Here is a 17,190-nt window from a genome sequence, read left to right as displayed (position 1 = left end):
CACTAAAGACACTAAAACATACCAAAGACGTTTGGAAATGAATGTGTGATGGCCACACATGGATTGGTGGACATGTTGTGGCAAAGTGGGAACTTTGGCCATTTCTGAATTTACACAATATGGGAAAAGAAAACTTTAGTTTGAGCGATCTTCATGACCTTTCCACACACACACACACACACACCACCAGGTCTACAATCTGTTTCCTAGACCGCAGAACATCGGGTGGGGGGAGGGGGGCGGGGTGTAACTGTCTGTATATCACATTTGATATTACAGACAGTCACACTGTCTTGTCTTTCCCCTACAACCAAAAGTGTTACTTCTGTGTCAGGTTGCATATTGGACTTTTGTGTCTGCAAACAAATTTAACCCAGTATTGTGCTCTTACTTTTTCTACACTGTTCCTTTCTTCCAATTTCATTTTCCTTCTAATTTTTTCCTCTTTCTTCTCACACTCATTTTTCCTCTATCACTCCACTTTTCCCTCCGCCTCCTGCTCTCATCATGTCACCATGTGTTTAATCCTCATCTCTTTCAGTTGCAACTGTCTTTTTTTTTTCTTCATCATCCTCCAATGGTTTGCGTAGTTCTTTGAAAGTGGACGTGTTAGGCCAGGGCTCTGCAACTTTTCACACTAAAAGAACCATTTGGTCCAGATTCTTACAGATCAAAATCCAGCGAGAGCCGGAGAGTCCCATGTTATCGTTTAGAAAAATACACAATATCTATGTTTTTGTGATCAGTAAAATCATTTATGAAATCTAGGTTTGAACTATTACAATATTGAATTGCAGCTAAGTAATTTCAAAATAAAATGTAAACCAGATTTTTCTCATTTTACTTTAAAATTTAACAACATTGAAGTAGCATCCAATTATTTTAAAAAAAGTTTATTATTCTCATATTTTTAAGATGTGAGGGACAAAACACATAATTTTAAATCACTTGTTTTAAACTACATTTGTTTAAAACTTTATCACTTTTGAGTAAATTCCCAAAATATAAGAATTGTGGCAAATTTTATTTGACTGGCGCGACAATAAAAACACAAATTAAAAGAATATTTCAACTGAATTTCTATGACATCATTTTGCTCTGTGGTTTGACATATTAAAAATCTAAACTGAAATAACTAATCAATCATTTAATTAAACTTTTTTTAGAACCACAGAGCCACAATAAAGGGATAAAAAGCCACATGAGGCTCCAGAGCCACAAGTGTTCCCCTGTTACTCACACACTTTTTACTGGAGTAACGTCAGAATTTAATGAAAGGCGTATAAATGGTAGATGGTGTATACTTGTATAGCGCTTTCTACCCTCCTTCGAGGACCCAAAGCGCTTCACAGCCACTGACCCATCCACCCATTCACACATTCACACACTGGTGGTGGCTCCGCTGCTGAACACTGGCGCCAACCTTCCACCAGAGGCAATTCGGGGTTCAATGTCTTTCCCAGGGACACTTTGACACATGGGCAGGCAAGGCGGGAGTTGAACCGCCCTACTGCTGCACCACGGCCACCCAATGAATTCTTGCCTCAAGTTGAAGAAAATAAGATCAACATATGAACACATAAAACAAACAGTTATATGTCATAAGTTGCAAACTTAACTCAATTCTGAGGAGAAAAAGCCTCTTGTCAAGACAAATTTAATTGCAATCCAAGTCCAAGTCACAGGTTCAAGTCCCCGTTTTAGTTACTGCTACATTAGCATTTGCAAAGAAAGCTGCAATAGTATTTCTGGAGTGCGAAAGTCACAAGGAATTCTCTGATGTCTTTGTGGGACTTTTCAGCTTCCCAGCGATAGTTGAGAGCAGAGAGCTGATACCTGGGGGGGGCAGTAGGCCCTCAAACGTCACAGCCCGCTCTTGGTACAGCACAGAGCTATCATCTTCTCTGGAGAGGCTGTTGAGGGTTTTATCTCTTCAGCTGTAGAGAGCTGCAGCACTTAGCTACCAATCTAGTTCTAAGGTCAAGCAGGCTGGAGGGGGGGTACTTATGTGGAGAGGGTCTTTGATTCCAGTGGAAATAGTGTGTGTGTGTGGGGGGGGTGGGGGGGGGGTCTCTGTAGGGAAATGAGAGGACTGACAGCTCCAGCACAGAGAGTTAGACGTTTGGAGAGGTCGCAGTGAGGTGAGTCCTCAAAGCTCAGCTGTTGATCAAAGCATTTTTTCAGACTTGATTTCTTTCTCGACACCTGAGAGTCCTCATGCCACCTTCTATTGGCGTGCAGCACAGTTTGCTGGCTCCCAGGTCTGCAGGTGTGAAGCCGACTGAGCAATCCTGACGGATGGAGGGAAACCCAGAGAAGTGGCGGCGATTCAAAGCTGCATGGAGCAGCACTTCAGAATGTTGGTGGAAAAGCCTCCAAACAGACGTCTCTGCCAGAGCCAACACTCTTACTGACACTCTATGAATGTGGAGGAGGCCAACTGACCCCCCAGCCCAGAAACACTGATGGATCTGAATGTATTCAGACACGTTCAAGAGGGTTAAGGAGCACAAATGACCTTGAACTTTCCTCTAACAGGGAAGCCACAGACAACATGCCTGAACATGTGTTTGGTGGTGGTGGTGGTGGTGGGGGGGGGGCTTAGGGGTCCTACACTCTGTTAACGGATGAAAACTGTAAAACAACATTCACACCATTCACATCCTGTTTGAAACTGGTTTCTTACTTCATCAGGTAGTCACTAGGTGTTGTGTTACACACTGTAGGATAGAACAGAATCAAACTTTATTGATCCCACAACAAGGAAATTAGTCAGGGAGATTATTAAAGGCTTTTTTATTCTAATTAGTTAAATTGTATCTAATGAATTGGGGAAATAATGTAGGGAGGTGATGTTGAAGGCGCTACTTTGACAACAGAAACATACAGACAGTGGTTCCTCGAGATGTTCACCTCTTGTGGTCTCGTCTGCAGTTTTTTTTAAAACATTTTTGGATTTTTTTTTTTTACAGTGCCCTGTGTTCTGCATCCTGATTGGCTGTTGTCATTCAGTCCCTTCCATGTGGTGTTTCCTGTACAGAGTGTGTTCAGTTTACCAGAGTTAGCTTAATCCTTGACTGTAATCAGATCTTTGTTTTCATCCTATACCAGACTTCATTTTCTTGAGCTATGAGGGTTTAAAAACAAGAAAAAAAAAATGAACATTTTCACGTTTGTTTGAGAAAAAAGTGTATATTGAGTCTTGCAACCGTTAAACATTCGTAATCCTGTTTTATAGATTTCTCCTGTCACAGAATATTTTTAGAACATAACCCCCAAAAGCCATGAGAGAACACTGTACTTCACTGTCTGCTTCCAGTGGCTGGGATAGGCTCCAGCACAGATAGTTAGATATAAAGAGGGGCGTGGCCTTTAATAACTGTGTTAAATGAACAGAGACAATTTTGTGTCTGTTCTCCGTTTGCTGTGTTGTTCGAGGTTTTTTCCTGATGTGAGATTCACTAATGATCTCAAGCTGGAAACGGTTGATAATGAAAAAATGTAAATAGTAAGTTTAAATAACTGGTCTTTAAAGCTAAGGATATTATGTTTAGTACCTTATAAAGGCCAGTTATGGGTCATAAATATTAAGTCTTTTTTCTACCATAATGCAAGTGGTTTCCACCTAAAGAATCTCTGGTGTTTATTAAATATTTTATATATTTTATATAAATTGAAGTTAAGAAAATATGTAAATTCAAAAATGCAAAAGTTAACAAAAAAGGTTTTGGATTTGGACTGACAGGTGACTGGGGATGCCTCGGCTCAGTGATGGTTTTTTTGGGCGTGTTCCAGCGACTGTCAGTCTCGTCTGTCTTTTCTCCCTTTTGCTCTCTCTCATGACAGCAGCAGAGTTGTGGATGGTGCAATGATGGGGTTCTCAGAATAACTGAAAATGAATTTATTCCAGCTGCATAAAGTAAAGGAAGCCACTGTAGGTCATGACTGAAGGCGGTGTCACACTGTTGCGACATTCTTTGAGTTTCCCACGTATGTAGTTGCAGTCTTTCATGATACATTTGTAATACACATAATTAATAAGAGTTTTATTGGTAACTAATAAGTGCTTCATACGTCCCTCATTCATTGATGTGTGCAGTAAAGAAGTACATATAAACAAAAAAAGATCAGATAAACCTGCACGTCATTGGATTTCTTCACTGGGAAGAAATGACATTGCATCAGCACCATGGACAGCAACCGCCCCAGTCTTTGTGATACCTTGTTTTAAACAGACAATTGGATTTCTCTGGTCTGCAACCATTCTAAGTCAGCTGCTCGACGCCAGCCCACTGGTGGGGTGGGGACCTGCCAAGACAGGAGGACCTCAGGAGATCCACAAGAATGACCTAATGCGAGTTCAGAGTCACATTCTGTCGCGACCCGCATTCTGCCTGGTACCAGTCACCGTGCCCCCTGCTGAGTCAGGGAAACCCCGTATGGTTCTTGGATGAGGCACACACAACTCCACATGATTGGCATACAAAGTGCACATGGACTACGTAGGAACTATGCATAAACTGCACAATTCTCAAGCCGCCCAACATTTTGAAAAGCTCAAAACCGAATTCATGTATAGACGTGTCAGCCACCTCTGCACACATTGATGGATGACATATACGAATGACGTATATCACGCATGTATCACAAAGGACCAGAATTTGCGTGAGACACTACTAAATTGCATTTGAACAGTGCCATAATTACATACGATTCTTGCATAATTAGCATATTATGTGACGAGTATACAAATTGACTGATCTTTCACCCATCAGTGACCAGCTCCGCGCAGAATGCGGGTCGCGAGAGAATGCGACCCGGACTGTGGGTCCTTCTCCCCGGGTACGGCTTCAGCCAGGGTTCCCCTGTCTCGGGGGGTGGTTGCTGTCCATGGTGCTGACGTACTAGGATTTTTGCCCAGTGCTCACTGTTAAAGTGAGGAAAATAAATGAGGCGTGGGTTTGTCTGATTTCTGTGTGGTTTATTTGTACATCTGTGGTTTCAATGTGGTTCTGTACATCTGTGAAAATTTCACATTTGAAGATCACAATGTCCGCAAATATCCACATATGACTGAATTTCTCAAGTGGAGCATGCACAAAATGTATGTAGTGGCAATGTGACTCGCCCTTGACTTAATTATTATTTATAATTATTAATATTTTATTATTTGTGCAGTTTTTAATAGTGTTAGCTTGGTCAGTTAACTGTTTAGCATTTAAGCAACATAATTAAATACTTTCATTCCTCAGTTGTTTTTTTTTTCTTTTTCAGCGTGTCACATCTGTAGCAAACTTTGAGTCAGTTTAAACTCTTGACATATTTAGATGTTCAGTATATGAGGACACAATTTATATATCCAGCAGTTTTTAAAGCAATTTACATTTTCTCACCAGCTTGGTAAAATATCTGCATTTTTGAGACCAAGGCCCAATCTGAATTCTTCCATTCTCCCTTCCCCTTCATTCATCCCTCCAAACGGAGAGTTATGAAAAAATAACGTCTCATATTTTGGACGTGACTTTCGTTTGATGATGTCATCAACATCACCAGTCCGCTAGCTTTAGCGAGGAGCTTCCAGCACTTGAATATAGATAACAACAGCGGTTTTATAACTTTAAAAAGGTCACGCTACAACATAAAGTCATTACTTACATTTAAATGTAAACTTCTGTGGTTCAGAGCGCACCAAAGTAAAGAAAACAACTTCTCAGTGCGACCCAGTTTTCCCCTCATGACAGTGGACTTTGGACCCCTCTGTTTGGAGTGTGAAATTTAAAAAAATAATAATCCGGACATGACTTCATCTGCCACTTCAAACTAAAGGGGAGGGAGAAGGGGAGAATTTGATTTGGGCCTAACTTATCATCAGCTAGCTAGCTCATTACTCAGCACTCCTATATATCTGAGCTATTCTGAAAAAAGTTTTTAAATCTTTCATCATGTCTCAAATTTGCATACTTTCTATTTCCGTCTTTTACATTAGGAGTCAATGAAATTTGAGGAAAGAGACATCGTTTCATCTTCAAATTCGCATGCCTCGCCCGTCTTTTGCTGTGCGGCAAATTCGCTGCTCGCCGCCTGTCAAATAATGTATTTCTCATGCTGCGCCAACTGTGGGAGGAGCTACCAGCTCTGTCTGTGGATATCTCACTTAGAATGAATGAATGAATGGACACATATGATGCTGAGGAATTAGGTTTATTTATTGTGAAGAGAACATCAGTAATCATGTCTCCATGTTTGGATTAAGGATCATTATTAAAAGATTATCTTCAAAGATTTTCCCAGTACCGGGGGCTGTGTCTTTAACAGCCGCTTCCGTGGTGTTTCTGTGTCTCTGTGACTGAGCTTGAAGGCTGACTCTTTTGCAGTAATCCGAAGGGGAAAATAATATTAGGAGATCTTTTTCCTTTTTTTTATTGTCTCGATGAGGCCAGGCTAAGATTGGGCAGGATTGATTGGGTTTTATTCAGTTCTGGTGCCAAAGCAGTTCTTTGGTTTCGCTTCTGGTTCCTAATTTGTGCCAATTTCGGTACTTCAGTAATAAAAAAATAATGCCTACATCTTCCCAAATCAACACATTTTCAATTCCCATTAAATCAGAGTTCCCGAAACTTCCAAGCCACAAACTGGTGGCCCGCCCCTCTCTCACCTAGTGGTGAATTCACTGCTCGCCGCCTGTCAAACATGATCCTGAGCATGAGGCCGCGGCTGTGTGTGGATCTCTGTGAATGTTAGGGTGCTCACACACCGGCTACATTGGCGCGCATTCCAGTGGCCACCCCAGTGAAAAGCCAATGCAAACGCGAGTTGAAGTCCGAAATTCTGCTACGCGCGTTTGTATAGACCCCCAAATAAAAAATTACAAATTAATTAGAAATTAAAAAACAGAAAGAAATAAATCCCTGAAAGATTTTCTTGGTACTGGAGCTTCTATCTTTCTCTGGGGGTGTGTCTGGATGAAAGCCGCTTCCGCTGTGTGTCTCTGTGACTAGTTTTTTATTATTGTCTTGAGGAAAATAGGTAAAATATCACAGTTCAGGAGACCCTAGCAGGCGGTCTCTCTCCCGGCATTTTGGGCGAGCTCCGCTGGGGTTGGCTACAGCGCTGTGACATAACAAAACGCTCGTATTTGATTCACATTTTACCCGCTGATCGGGTCACTGAAAACATCACGTGCCCAAAGCTGAGTTCCTGATTGGCTGATGTGACGCAGCGACCCGTCAAACTTTAGGTATTTACATTTAGGCCGTGCCTCTCGATTCACCCCTCGCCACTCCAATCGAGCTGCTGGCAGACCTTCGCACCGCACTGGTCGCTTACTGTTGAGGCTTCAGAATCTGAAACTTCGATTTAGTTTTTTGACATCTTTGGGGTTCATAACCTACAGCCTTTCAAAATAAGAGATTTTTAGATCAGTTTTTATTGAACTATGCAGCAGGAATTATTTTACGCACACGTTCTACTGTTCAGCCCAAGTAGGCACATGAAGAATCTAGAATACAAGTGGTATTCATAAATGCTTAGTCAGCACAAATCACACCTTTACACACATTTTTCAGTTAACACCTCACACATTCGTTTGCACACATTTCATTTCAATATTCCCAGAACTTTTGGGCTGCTTTGGGGTTCAGCCTCATGTAGGTTTGAGCTTTTTTTATATCGCAGCTTTTTGCTAAAACTTTAGCATTTTAGCAAAAACAGCTACAGGTTTCACCAATAACAAAATAAAAGATCATTCCTGCAGGAAATTTAATTCATTTATGGCATCATTCTTGTGTTTTGGTTTTCTTCTGCTCCTCATCTTCACCTGGCTGATGATTGTGGCTGCTCTGAGTCTCCTTGTTGCCAGCGGTCAGCGGGGATGGCGGTTACAGTGCTTTCAACAACAGAGTGACTCAGAGGCCTTTGTCAGTGCTGACACAGAGGGCCGTTTACCTTGTCGAGGCCCTCAGGCAGACAGGAGTGTTTTTCTCCTGGTGCAGGTGAGCCGTGTTAGCTGTCTGCTTCCAAACCCCCGCGGTGGCTTCACACGCCTTTGTACCAAGATGCTGCTTTCAAAGCAGACAGCTCGTCAAGATGACGGAGAGGGAGTGCTGCAGGAATTAAGTGAGGGGGGGGACAAAGCATCCCTCATAAATGTGGTGACCTTGTGTCTAACAGATTCAGAGTCACAGAGCCTCTACATGATGGATTTGATGGAAAACTGGACCCCCCCCCTCCACTCCCACCGCCCCTGACCATTCAGCAAATGTTCCTCCAAACTGGTTTCTACTTAGTTTCCCTCAAAGGAAACAAAGTTTCAGAGACAGCTCGACCAATTTGGAAAGAAGACTTCAGAAGTCAAATTTTTTTCATGGACCATTTTGTCCCTCATTGTGTTTCTCCATGGGGGGGTCAGCAGTGGCAATAGCTTTGCAATCATCTGGCAATCACCATCCATAACGAAGCTATTCACTGGAAATTATGTGGGCTTCATTGCACACAGAATTGTGAGGTTGGGGGGGTGGCCTCCTTTCTCCCCATCTACTTTCATTGTTGTGTTGTCTGTGCTGGAAATCACAGAGCTGCTGTAATCAGAGCGCTCGATGTGGGCCACTTTTCATCTGCATTTCCAGCCTTGTCCGGCGAATCAATGGAAAATGTTAGCAGGAGCATCGAGGGTGCAGCCGGACCAGGAACGGAGAAAAACAGCTTCAGACCACCAACCCCCCCCCCATAATGCCCCGCTGCATCGCTTCAGATTTATCACAGAGGACTGGAAGAGTAATGGGGATGAACGGAAAACAAAGTCCACATGGGACGTGTACTACATCATTCAGATTCAACTCTGCCATCTGTTTACCCGCGCCCTGTAACAGAACCGTCACAGCTTAAGATGAAGCATTTACCCGGACAACTGAGGCTTCGGAGGCAGTGTGCCATCTTTGGGAAGGCGGGCCCGGACATACACCTGAAGGTGGAGACGCCTCTGTAACAAGGGGTTCTCTCCACCCCTAAATGTAATCCTCTCTCATTTCATGCCCATTGCTGGACTGTCAGTTGACAGGAAGCAGAAGATCATCTCTCATGACTGTCAAATTAAAATATAACATATTTTGACAATCAAAATCTTCTCACACCCTTTGACAGGGAGATGTCTCACCCCAGGGGCAGCAGATTCTAATGCAGAACTACTGTTTAAACAACCACTCCAATGAAAATGGTGTTTTTAATGTGTTTTTGGAGCATTTTTCGCATGTTGGAGGACATACATATACAGATAAATAACATAAAAAATTACATTTCTGAGTATTTTCTATTCAAATCATTGAGCATCAGGAACAGTTTAAAAGCCACAAGCTCCTTACTCTGCTCCATTCTGATGCATCCCCATACAAATAGATCCATGAACGTCTGTTTTGCTCCTCTGAGCTTGAATCTGGATCTAAACTGTACGGCTGGATAGAAACGATATTAATCACCATTTTTGCTGCACTGCTAATGTTAGTTTGGGGCTGTGAGGGTCTGTAAGCTAGTGGAAGACCGTGTAAAGAGATGGATGATGGGAAATAGGGGCAGGCTTACTCGGTGACAATTGTCCCGCCGACTACTTAGAGAAAAAATTAACTCCTACTGCTCTGCAGAAACTATGTCACCCAGGTCTTTTGATTTTAGCTAAAAAAAACAGCATGATCAGTTTAAAAGCTCTCTTTAATTGACTTGAAAATAGAACAAAAGATGATTGGAGTGAGACTGAAAACTAAAATATAGTATTAAAAGTTAGGAGAATTGGTAGATGTGTGGAAATATGAACATTCTGAGAGTGGAGATGTTGTCAGCAACACCTAAATAACTCACCTCTTTGCCATTACCTGTAGATCTTTGACCATCACTGTGTATCAGCTCATCGTAAGGCACAGAAAAGCAACTTTTCTATCAGCACGAAGCTGCTCTTCATCACTGGAATGACGTTATTTGCATAAACGTTTGAATACTTTGGGTATTAAAAAAGAATGTTAACACTGGAGCTAAAGCTGTAGCGTTAAAGAGTTAAAAACAGAACCAGAACGTGGCAGGTGTGTGGAGATGAGGAGAGCTAACACTTTTAAACTTTCTGGTGGACAGACCGACCCCGCCCACAAAAGCTTAGGCTCCACCCCAATCAAAACGTGCAACAGACCCTTCCCCCCTCTGCTGAGGAGGAGGTGAGTTCATCAACTGCAGTTCAGCACACGATCAGCCTCTGATCTGGATGAAGAATGACACAGTTGTTATCCTGAAAAAGAGCTCCAACCACAGCATATTTCTACTTCAGTGTCAAAACAGCAGATGTCCTCTTTGCTCTGATGAATCATCCATTATCATTTTTTCCTAAAGGATAAATGTTAGCGATCACTTTGTTCAGACGGTCTGAAACAGCCCGTCCCCCCTTTTTCACTTTAACCGTGCGTATGTAGCACCCATCCCATGTGGCTGGGTAAATAACTCGTTTATTATAATGGTAGCACTATGGGCGGGCTCCTGGGTACATTTTTAACAGATTTATGGTTTAAACAAAAATACCAAAACTTAAACTTTAATATAAAAAAAATTGGCGGTGCCTCCACTTAACAGGAATTTTGAAATAATATATATATATATATATATATATATCCTGTTAAGAATAGTTTTACTTTAAAGATAATAACCTTATGATTTTTTTTTCTTTAAATTATGACTCACAAATTAATAGACACACCCAGTGTAAAAGGAAATAATGAACTTTTAGTTAACTTGAAGGAAAACAAAACAACAAAATTTTACAATAATACAGGGCTCTGTTCAGTCTTGTTTTTTTTTCTCTTTTTACATTCAAATACAAAATTTCTGCTCTCTCTGAAATTTGTAGTCAGTTTTTGGTTTTTGTTGCAGGCCTGAATCGATGCTCGGGAGCGTTGTGGCCAAAAACTGAAAGGCCCTTTCACTTGCTAGGCAAGCTAAAAAAAAGAAAAACGTGCACGTACTCACTAGCTGATGTTCAGAGACAGTGTTGGTGGTGGCGGAAAACCGCTGTAGGCAATGACCGGGTTGACCAAACCGCGTGGCAAGACAGGACAGGACGAGGTGGGAATCTCCCGAGCCCTTCTGGTCACGATGAGCTCGAACGGGCGGCACGGGGAGCGGTCTTCTTCCACAGGGTCCAAAGAGGCACATCTCTGGTCCACTGCATTAAAGTCCCGTTTAGTATTTTAAACAGTATTTTTTCTCTACTCAGCGTAGTGAAGAAGAATCAATACCAAACGATTAGCATGCTAACGCTAATCACGATTAGCATTTTGCTTCACGTTGTGGCTTATGAAAATTGTGTCAAACGAGCAGTTAAAACACATCCAACAAAATCATTACTTACATGACAGTTCCACGATTTAAAACAAAGGAAAAGATGACTCTGCGTCGACCTCGTAAAAATAGTGGCAACTAACTGTTAGACTTCACGTCTGTCCTCAACTGTGTCTGCTGCTCTCTCTCTGCCGGTCAGTCAACTCTTTTTTCTAGAAAATGCCTCATCGAAACGCCTACTTAGCTGTGATTGGATGAAACCTTATACAGAAAGAAAAAATAACAAATAAAATCTCAGGATTAACCAAATGAAACATACAAGTTAGATTGTGGGGCAAAAGGGAAAAAAAACTGTACAAGACCCAAGGAAAAATAAACTTGCTTTTCATTTAAACTTGAATAAACAAAATTGAGAAAACATACAAATGGTTAACAGTTTTTAACAATTTTACATACTTGTCTTTTAGGAATTATAAAAGTATGTTTAATTATTATTATTATTTTCAAACAAAATGTATTTGTGACCTATTTATTTATTTAAAACTTGTGTATATGTTAGTAGCTAAATCTAATTTTTTGAAAATTTAGACTGGGCTACACGTAGATCATCTGATTGGTCAGAACTTTGCGCTCTTACTCCTTTCTCCTTCCTGTTGTCACCCAGCAAACAAGAACAAAACAACCCTAAAGGAGTTCCCGGCTTCTGCATGAAATGATCCTCTGGAAAATTTGATGGATGAATCTAATGTTTAGCATCAAACTAAATACAACCTTTTCTGTATAACAAACGCTGTGAAATGTTGGAGCCCGCTGAACGCCTCATCCTGCCGCTCCGGTTTTCTCCGGAATGCCTGACCTTCAGATTGCACCCCTGCTCCGTCTAATTGAAGGGAGAAAATACCTGTGGGGGGAAGTTGTGTAGTTTTATTGACGAAATGTCAGGCAGAAATCAGTGGCGCCTAACAGCCTCGGCTGCATTCTTCTCGTTGGTGCTCGGGAGGCGTCGCCCTGAACTGCATGTGAGCTCCTCTAACCTGAGAGGAACTGAGGAATTTTCTGTGCTTTCATGCCACATGAGGAAAACACAGGCTTTTATTCATTTCTCTGCCTTTCAAAGGCTTCAGTTATTGTGGAGGGAGAGGCAGCACACAGAAAAAGCAAAATGAGCCAGCAAGTAAAGGACAGGTGTTGGAGGTGGAGTCAGCTGTTCCTTTGGGAGGAGCGTGGTGGCCCTCAGCAAACTGTCACAAGTCTGCAGTTGATGGTCTCTTTAGGGAGGTTCTGAAGAACATGACATTGCAGTTTTACTGTAGAAATAGATTTTTAAGAATTCTACTTTTTGAGGTTTTGAATACATTTTACTGTTCATTCCTCACTATAAAGAACCCCCAAACAGCATTTTGATCTGTTTATACATTCCAGAGTAATCCTCTAAAAACCTGCACTGTCTGCAGCAGCCCCTCCCATACCCGTGAAAACAACCAGGTGGAAACTCGCTGATGTGAACCGACCCTCCAGGAAAAATCTGTGCTGCAAGCTCCGCCCCCAGACTACAACGAACGCACGCCCACTTTCTCTGCAGAGTTGTGGTGCCAATGTGGTTACCTCCTGCTGTCAGAATGTGTCTCCTGCCAGGAGAAAACTACTACACCTGATCCAGGAGTCGCTCTCTGACCCATCTTTCAAGGTGGTCTCAGTTAGTTTTCAATCAGACTGTCTTTCTGTTCGCTCTGAGATTCCTCCGTCTGGATACGAAACAAACCGAGGGACATTCATCTCTGAGTTGTGTGGACAAAGCCTGTGCTCCTTTCCCATCGTCCCTTTGTTTACACTCTTTCCTGCTAGCTAAGAGACCACACCCACAACCTAACATTAGCGGTGCAACAAAAACAGTTAGCAATGTCAGAGTTATTCAGCCATAGAGTTTAGATCCAGATTCTAGCTCAAATGAGGAAAACAAAGCAAGCTCCAGTCTTTATTTTCTTTGGTTTGCTGTAACTTTTAAACCACTAACACCACAGGTGTTGAACTCCAGCCCTGGAGGGCCGGTGTTCTACATGTTTTCCAACCAAGCTGCCATAGAGGCTTCTTATTGGCTAAACACACCTGATCCAGGTAATCAGCAGCAGATAAGGCAGGGTTTCTGGAAAACCAGCAGAAGGCTGGCCCTCTGGGACTTGAGTTTGACACCCCTGAAACACGATAATTCCAGCAGATTGTGAAGGAGAAAAAACGCTTTTCTCCTTCACAATCTGCTGGAATGATCGTGTTAACGGTTGTGAAGTTACAGGATGTTAAAGATTTAGTGTTTAAGTGTCACTGGCGATGTCTCAGGTGTTGAAGGGTTAATCTCACTTCATGACAAATCCAAATCAATTAAAACCAATTGGTAAAAAAGCTTTTTGCCCAGCAGTTTTTTTCTGACAGTCAAAGCTGACTGAACAGGAGGAACGGATCTCCTGAAAACTGCAGTTTTTTTTTTTTTTTTCATGAAGGACATTTTCTACAAGGTAAAAACAGGAAGTTAGCACACGCTCAACACACTTTTGATATTTGTCCCCACGGTGTCATGGCTGTCACCCCTCTGCCCCGGGCGCTCAGGTGGGGTTGCGTGGCGTTTGTCAGGTGGGGCTGGGTTTCAGCGCTCTAATCTGCGGAGCAGAGAGTGGCTGACAGGCTGACAGGAAGGGCCCAGCTGTGACGGCTCGGTGGCAGCCTTATGATGAATTGCCTCTCCTGAATGATAGCGCTGTAACTGAGTGATAGCGACGGCGGATTGTTCTGTCAGCATCTCACCGGTGACCGCTAGATAAAAAAAATAAACAGGGGAGATGAAGCGCCGTGCTGCCTGCCTCCCCATCTTTTGGTTTCTCATTAAAGCTGCCACCTCTCATGCGTTTCCATTGGCAGCCGTGGAAACTAACTGAATGGAGGAAAGCATCACTTCGTGTTTCTGCAAATGTGCTGAACTTCTAAATGACTGAGAGCTGCCTTCACATGCTTGACTTTCAAAGAGAATTTCAAACAAACTTCTCACTCTTGAGTGTTTTGTAGTTATCTCTGCATGCAGATATATTTACCCAAATGTTCTGTCTCCTTGCAGCTCAGATGACTACTATGAATACGGGCCCAGCGGGGAGTCGTATGATTCGTACGGTGAGTCGCAGACCTTCCTCCTCCAGTGTTTAAAGCTTCAATTAGATCTTTTTCCATTTCCTGGCTCTGCTGGGGTTTGCAGGCTTCCTCTCAGTTGCCATGGCGCCCGGCTAATGGAGTGCTGTTTTAGAAACATTCTGAATGAATAAGTTAAAAAGTAATTTCTTGCAAATTAGAAACTCTTCAGCTCATTTGTATAATTAGGAGGGAGCAGCAGCAGCAGCACTCAAAATCACAAATTCTTACCCAGAGTGGACGTTCAGCCACACTCAGCAACCAAAAGCAGAAACTTCAAATTTGATTTTTTTTTGGGATAATTGGATGAAAACTGGGTTATTAGGAATTTCCCTTAATTGTAAAATGTTCTTGGAGCTTTTTCTTATTAAAGAGAAAAGAAAAAACTTTAATAGAGATGTTCTTTGTCCGTAGCCTGATCATTGTCTGAGGGATTTATTCTTTGTTTAAAACCACTAGAAATCATTTAAATAAGTGGATGTAAAGTAAGCGGTGATAAAAAATGAAAACGTTGATTAAAAATGCTAAAGAGAATAATTTAAACTCTCAGAAGATGGTTGGATCGGGCTATAATGTAAAGAAAAGGTTTCTGCTAAGACCTGAGGAGCAGCAGCCCATCAGGCAACTTTCTTGAAATCTGGTTTTGTGGGTCAGGATGGAGGAGGCCTGTGGGGCAGGAGAGCTTTCAGAAAGAAACACATTCATAAAGAATACGTTGTCTGCATAAAGAGAAATTTATATTCATAAATACAAAGTTGTGCACACATTCATATTTTGTGCACAACATTTAGTTTTACGTTTATCATGTCTCTTTAGAATATGACTTTTCTTTGTTTGGAATAAGAATTCTCCTGTTCACAAAATACGTCACGGGGTCACAGGCTGAGACAGTCCCAGAACATCATTTGATCAAACTGTGCATTTTTGTTCACGTTTATTTGTTTACCTAAAATAAAATGGAAATTTTAATAATGTTATTGATGCCATAACAGAAAAAAAGATCTTGATAGCCATAGCTGTTAAAAATGAAATAAAACAGTTTAAAACACAGCGATCTACGACCACATTTTGTGGTTGTCAGGCTACAAGAGTAAACAGTCGTACTCAACATAGACGTAAAACTAAATGTTGTATTCATATTTTTTCTGCAAAGTTGTGCAAATGTGTGCACAACTTTGTATTTATGAATCCAAATTTCTCTTTATGAATAGAACTTATTCTTTAAGAATACGTTACTTTTTGAAAGTTATCTTACCCCACAGAGGCCAGAGTTCCCCACATCTTCACACGAAGTCCAACAAACCAAAGACGGCCCTGATCAGACAGCTTTGATTATTTACCCGAGTTGACTTTGATAGTTATATTAAACTGGGACCTTTGCATGAACATCAGAGTCTGGAAGTTTTTCCACCAAGTCAAACTGTAAATGTTGCAGTCAGATTGAAAAATCTTGTGTTCTTTGAGTTGCTCTTGGATTTGTGCATCACAGATGAAAGTGGATCAGCAGCGACAGCCTGTTTGACATTTGTGCGCCTTCTTCCTCGCTCATTGAAATTCCCTGATGCCAGCAGCTCACAGGTTACAGCAGGAAGGGATTTTGTTTGTATCACTAAATCAAATAACAGCTTTTTTGGGGTCATTTTAAATAGCTGCCCCCCAGTTTAGAAGTGGTTTATCATGTTTGAAAGGCGCCTCGCCGAGGTTCAGATAAGACTAACCACAGAGACAGCGTTCAGCAGACCTGTGTCAGCGTTTGACAGGACACAGTGAGAAGTGGGCCAAGGTCAAAGCTGCTGCAGAGGCGCTCTCCTGCCCGGCGCTCCGGCACGCTGCTGCTGCGCAGCTCAAGGTGGCTTCTCCTTTTAGAGTCTGTGGCCTTTAGGTGAACTTCAGTCAGTTGGTGTTTGCTTGTGGTTTTTCTAAAATTATCCCGGTGTGCCTGCAAAGAAAAGAATGCCGAGCTGACAGCCAGACTCGCCGACTGAATTACTGAAATGTATAATTCATTTTAGAGGAAAACGGGCTTTTGTAGAGGGAAGGACAGATGCATATTCACGGCTGATGTGTGACAAGGACATGTGGAAAAAGAAACGTTTGGAAGGTCTCAATGAGGTCAGAGAAGAGAACCACACAGACCAGCTTATCGATGAAAACTACAAGAGAGAGCCTAAAAAGAACTCTAATTTAACCCTTTAACCCCTTTAGCATACTGCAACTTTTCATCCGATGATCCGCTTGTCTCCTCACAAACTAATGGATTTATGTTCATCGTGTTTTCAATTAAAGAACTACAGTAAATCAAACACTGGAGTTCTGGTGTTAAAGGGTTGAAGGAAAAAACAATCACTAGAAAATAATAAAATAATGTGTCTCTGCAGCAAATCATTTTACTTTGCAAGTAATCGTATAATAAAACATATAAGTCTAGACACAAGGAGTTCCACACAAGCATTAAAAATAAAAAAATATAGAGAGAATTATGTCAAATTGAATGTTATGAAACCTTAAAGTATTTTTTATTGCTAGTTCTAAATATTTTTACTTCTTTTTGTGAATTTTTGTTAACCTAATTGTAGTTTATTTTGATGACAGTGAAAAAAAAATTGTATAATAGTGAAAATTACTCATTTTAAAACAAAATCGGAAACTAATTAACAATTAAAGCCGCAAGCGGCGTTGGATGGCCCGCAGTCGCTACCCGCCCTCACCCTC

General features: G+C 41.7%; 1 protein-coding gene across 1 annotated transcript in view; it reads left to right on the top strand.

The window, feature by feature from the left end:
* khdrbs3 (KH domain containing, RNA binding, signal transduction associated 3) overlaps nucleotides 1-17,190 on the top strand; it is a gene marked incomplete at its 5' end in the record, with an annotated part of 49,003 nt that overhangs the window by 28,968 nt on the left and 2,845 nt on the right. Inside the window, 1 exon segment of the mRNA XM_024263404.1 lies at nucleotides 14,411-14,463. Within this exon segment, the coding sequence (XP_024119172.1) occupies nucleotides 14,411-14,463 (53 nt within the window).

The sequence above is a fragment of the Oryzias melastigma genome, linkage group LG11 (genome assembly GCF_002922805.2).
Source record: "Oryzias melastigma strain HK-1 linkage group LG11, ASM292280v2, whole genome shotgun sequence".
Lineage (NCBI taxonomy): Eukaryota > Metazoa > Chordata > Actinopteri > Beloniformes > Adrianichthyidae > Oryzias > Oryzias melastigma.
This window is presented reverse-complemented; position numbering and strand designations above follow the sequence as displayed.